Here is a 3,362-nt window from a genome sequence, read left to right as displayed (position 1 = left end):
CTGTAGTATTCGCGGAATCCCGGATTTCAAACTTTGGTCGGACGCCAACGGTAAACAATAGCCATGTTGAATACTTTCCCAGAGCTGTCAAGTTTCTCCGGCATCGCATGCTTTTAAAGTGCTGCACGTCAAATTCCGAAAGTTAAACAGTTAGTACGTGAGTGGGGCGGTCGTGGAAGATTTGTTTAATCCGCATCGAGATTCTGCTCTATGATGGTTTCGGGTTCCACCAAACCATTCGAAGCCTGCCTTCATATAAATCCCATCCCACATCCCCCTGTCAAAACGCACATCAATTCTGGAATTATAGTTTCTTGTTTTTTCTCCATTTACTTCCGCTCTTGTTAGTGGCGAGGATCCTTTAACTTTACGCACTGCTATTCTAATCGAATTATGGAGGTGGGCTTGGAAGCCGGTCATGGCCGACTGAGCTGCGACAGCAACAAGCTCAGCTACGAATTTTCTCGATGCTGGAGAACAATTTTCTGTTCGGCCTCGACTGGGAGAAAGAATTCGTCGACAAAAAGTCGACAAGCGGAAAGGTCCGCATTCTGAGTATCGACGGCGGGGGGATGCAAGGCATCGTGGCGGGGCGCACACTGGCGTATCTGGAAAAGATCCTGCAGGCGAAAACCGGCGATCCCGATGCCAGAATTGCGGACTTTTTCGACGTCGCAATCGGGACCGGCGTCGGAGGTCTCATCGCCGCCATGCTCTTCGCCGACGACGGCACAGGCCGCCCTCTGTGCCGGGCGGAGGAAGCGTGGAGGCTGCTGGCGGAAGAGGGCCGCAGAATGTTCAAGCCGGCGTCGGGGAAGCTCCAGGCTATATTCCGGCGGTCGGGTGCCCGGTTCTCCGGCAAGAGCATGGAACGCGTCTTGAAGCGCCTGTTCGCCGGCAAGAACGGGCGGAGCATGACGCTGAAGGAAACGGTAAAGCCCCTCTTGATTCCCTGCTACGACCTGTCGAGCGCCGCCCCTTTCCTTTTCTCCCGGGCCGACGCGCTCGAGACGGACAACTTCGACTTCCGCCTCTGGGAAGTCTGTCGGGCGGCGGCGGCGGCTCCTGGGTTCTTTGAGCCCGTGTTCTTGAGTTCCGTCGACGGTCGGACTAGCTGTACGGCAATCGACGCGGGATTGGTGATGAACAATCCGACGGCGGCGGCCATAACGCACGTTGTGCATAACAAGCAGGAGTTTCCGTCTGTGCGATGCGTGGAGGATTTGCTGGTGCTCTCCGTGGGAACGGGGCATTTCGATCGGGCTTACGATTACGGGAAGGTGAAGAGATGGGGCGCCGGCCAGTGGGCTAAGCCTGTCATTAAAATCGTCGGAGATGGAATTTCCGACAATGTCGATCACGCCATGAGCATGGCATTCGGGCAAAGCCGGCGCAATTACGTCAGGATTCAGGTAACGTGAAAATCGACAGTCGTCTCGTGCTATTTTTCATTTATGCCCATTTCTCCATTTACTGAACAAGACCCTGGTTGTTTATTTTACAGGGGAACGGATTCACGAACAAATGCATTGGCGACACAGACGATCCGAGCGAGGCAAACGTGAAGCTGCTGATGAATTTTGCCGACAGCATGTTGAAGCAGAAGAGCATGGAATCCCTCCCGTTCGGCGGAAAACGAAAGCTGCCCTTCAGCAATGGAGAGCGACTTGTCTGGTTTGCAGAACAGGTTGTTACCGAGAATCGATTAAGACATTCGAGGTCGATTCCAACTGTAGTAGTGAAGAAAGTGACCCCTCGAAACTCAATCACGGACGTGGCATGCATAACGCCATAGTCATTTCCATCATTCTTGAAAATTACAAATAACATAAAAAATACAGTAAGGAAGAGAGGGGAATCGGATGCAGCCACCTTCTCTTTCGGTAATGTTTAAATCTTTTGCATTGGTGGGTTAAATAGATAATTAATAATAGCTTCTGCAAGCAGCGATGGCCGCAGGCTTGCGATACAGTGTGAGATCCGAGCGAAGCTGTGCTGTTTCCTGCGTGTATATAAGCATATCTCAGGGCTAAAAGAAACATAATATGAATATCTCAAAATGTGTGGGCGTGAGTGTTTGAGTGTAACTATAATGAGCTGATTTGTTTATTTATGTTCGATGATCTTTTGAACAGTGAAATGGTTTGGTAATGGTGGAGAAGGCATACAAATCACAGGAAGATATGTATTGATTTGAAAGATTTGATTCCTAATTAGCAAGTTTCGTGGAGTTGTAATTGCAGAAAGCAAGTCAATTAGCCATCAGATTCTCGACATGACTTTTAATTTTTCGGAATTTTGATGTTAATGTTAACCTCTGTGTCAGACAGCCGGAGTCACCGGCATGAATCTAAATGGAATTTGATGTTTTGTGGAAAAAAATAATGTTTTTTGGTCGGCCTATTTTCTCAACGCAAAGTCCCTTTACGAATTTTTTTTTTTTTTTTTTTTTTCAAAAAGTGGGAGAATTCGATGAGTCAAATACAATTTTTAACATGATTGAATGTATAAATAAGGGATATTCCAGAAAATTAGTGTGTGTTAGCGTTAGATACATCCTTTATTTCTATTGATAAAGTTGGAAACATGAAAATGCAGAAAAGTGAAAAATAAATAGTCTATTAAACCATCTTGTTCAAAATTAACATAATTCATGTTCTGGTAAACTGTAATCAATTTTAATTGAAAATATAAAGCTTAGAAATGTGAATATAGAATATATGACATATCAGTTGCAAAGAGGATAATCAGAAAAGTATGGAAATTTATAATCAGACAGATTAATGTGAAATTAAAAAAAAAATAATAAGTAAAAATTAAAATATAATATTTAAAAATTAAAAATAAAAATTTAATATTTAAAAATTTAAAGGTAAGCGTAATGAATTTTTTAGTTAAAATAAAATAAAATAATAAGTATAAAATTAAAATATAAAATTTAAAAATTAAAATAAAAAATTTAATATTTAATGAATTTTTTAATGTTTTACTATTTTTAAGGTTAGTATTAATTACTCAATTTCCAGTATTATTTTGGTAAAAGGTGGAGTATTAATTATTCTTTTTCTTTTAAGGGTTATGGTCATGAATGTAATGTATAATTTATTATAAAAAAATCTTTTTTTTTTTTACGTTAAAGAGTGTTTTTAGAGACTAAGTTTTGTTAAAATAGTAAAATTTGACAGGTGGGTCTGTTTTGAAATTTGTTTGAAATTTGAACTTTAGTGGGAAGAGAGGATGCCTCTCGATCCATCATTAAATTGGCTAGCATTACTAGAGCAATATGTTGTCCCATATAATGGGTTTGATGACACTTGAAGTTTAATTTTATTTGTAAATTTTGAAATATTTTAGATATGAGT

At 41.6% G+C, this 3,362-nt stretch overlaps 1 protein-coding gene across 1 annotated transcript; it reads left to right on the top strand.

Annotated features, from left to right (window-relative positions):
• The first annotated feature begins 303 nt into the window (after nt 1-303).
• Nucleotides 304-2,354, top strand: LOC149226645 (patatin-like protein 6). The gene is made up of 2 exons (XM_089375343.1): nt 304-1,412; nt 1,505-2,354. Exons 1-2 carry the CDS (start codon nt 468-470, stop codon nt 1,793-1,795), a joined length of 1,236 nt encoding a protein of 411 aa, XP_089231469.1. The 5' UTR covers nt 304-467; the 3' UTR covers nt 1,796-2,354.
• Nucleotides 2,355-3,362: the final 1,008 nt, after the last annotated feature.

This window comes from Pinus tabuliformis, chromosome J, assembly GCF_031772625.1.
Source record: "Pinus tabuliformis cultivar Carrire ecotype Pingquan chromosome J, CPIR1, whole genome shotgun sequence".
NCBI lineage: Eukaryota > Viridiplantae > Streptophyta > Pinopsida > Pinales > Pinaceae > Pinus > Pinus tabuliformis.
Note: the sequence above shows the minus strand (reverse complement) of the source record. Positions and strands in the feature narration are given on the sequence as shown.

Bases quoted from the DNA above. Each gene is read 5' to 3' on its own strand.
- LOC149226645 (XM_089375343.1), top strand. From the start codon at position 468: ATGCTGGAGAACAATTTTCTGTTCGGCCTCGACTGGGAGAAAGAATTC. The intron at 1,413-1,504 runs GTAACGTGAAAA...TTTATTTTACAG, and splicing joins GCAATTACGTCAGGATTCAG to GGGAACGGATTCACGAACAA.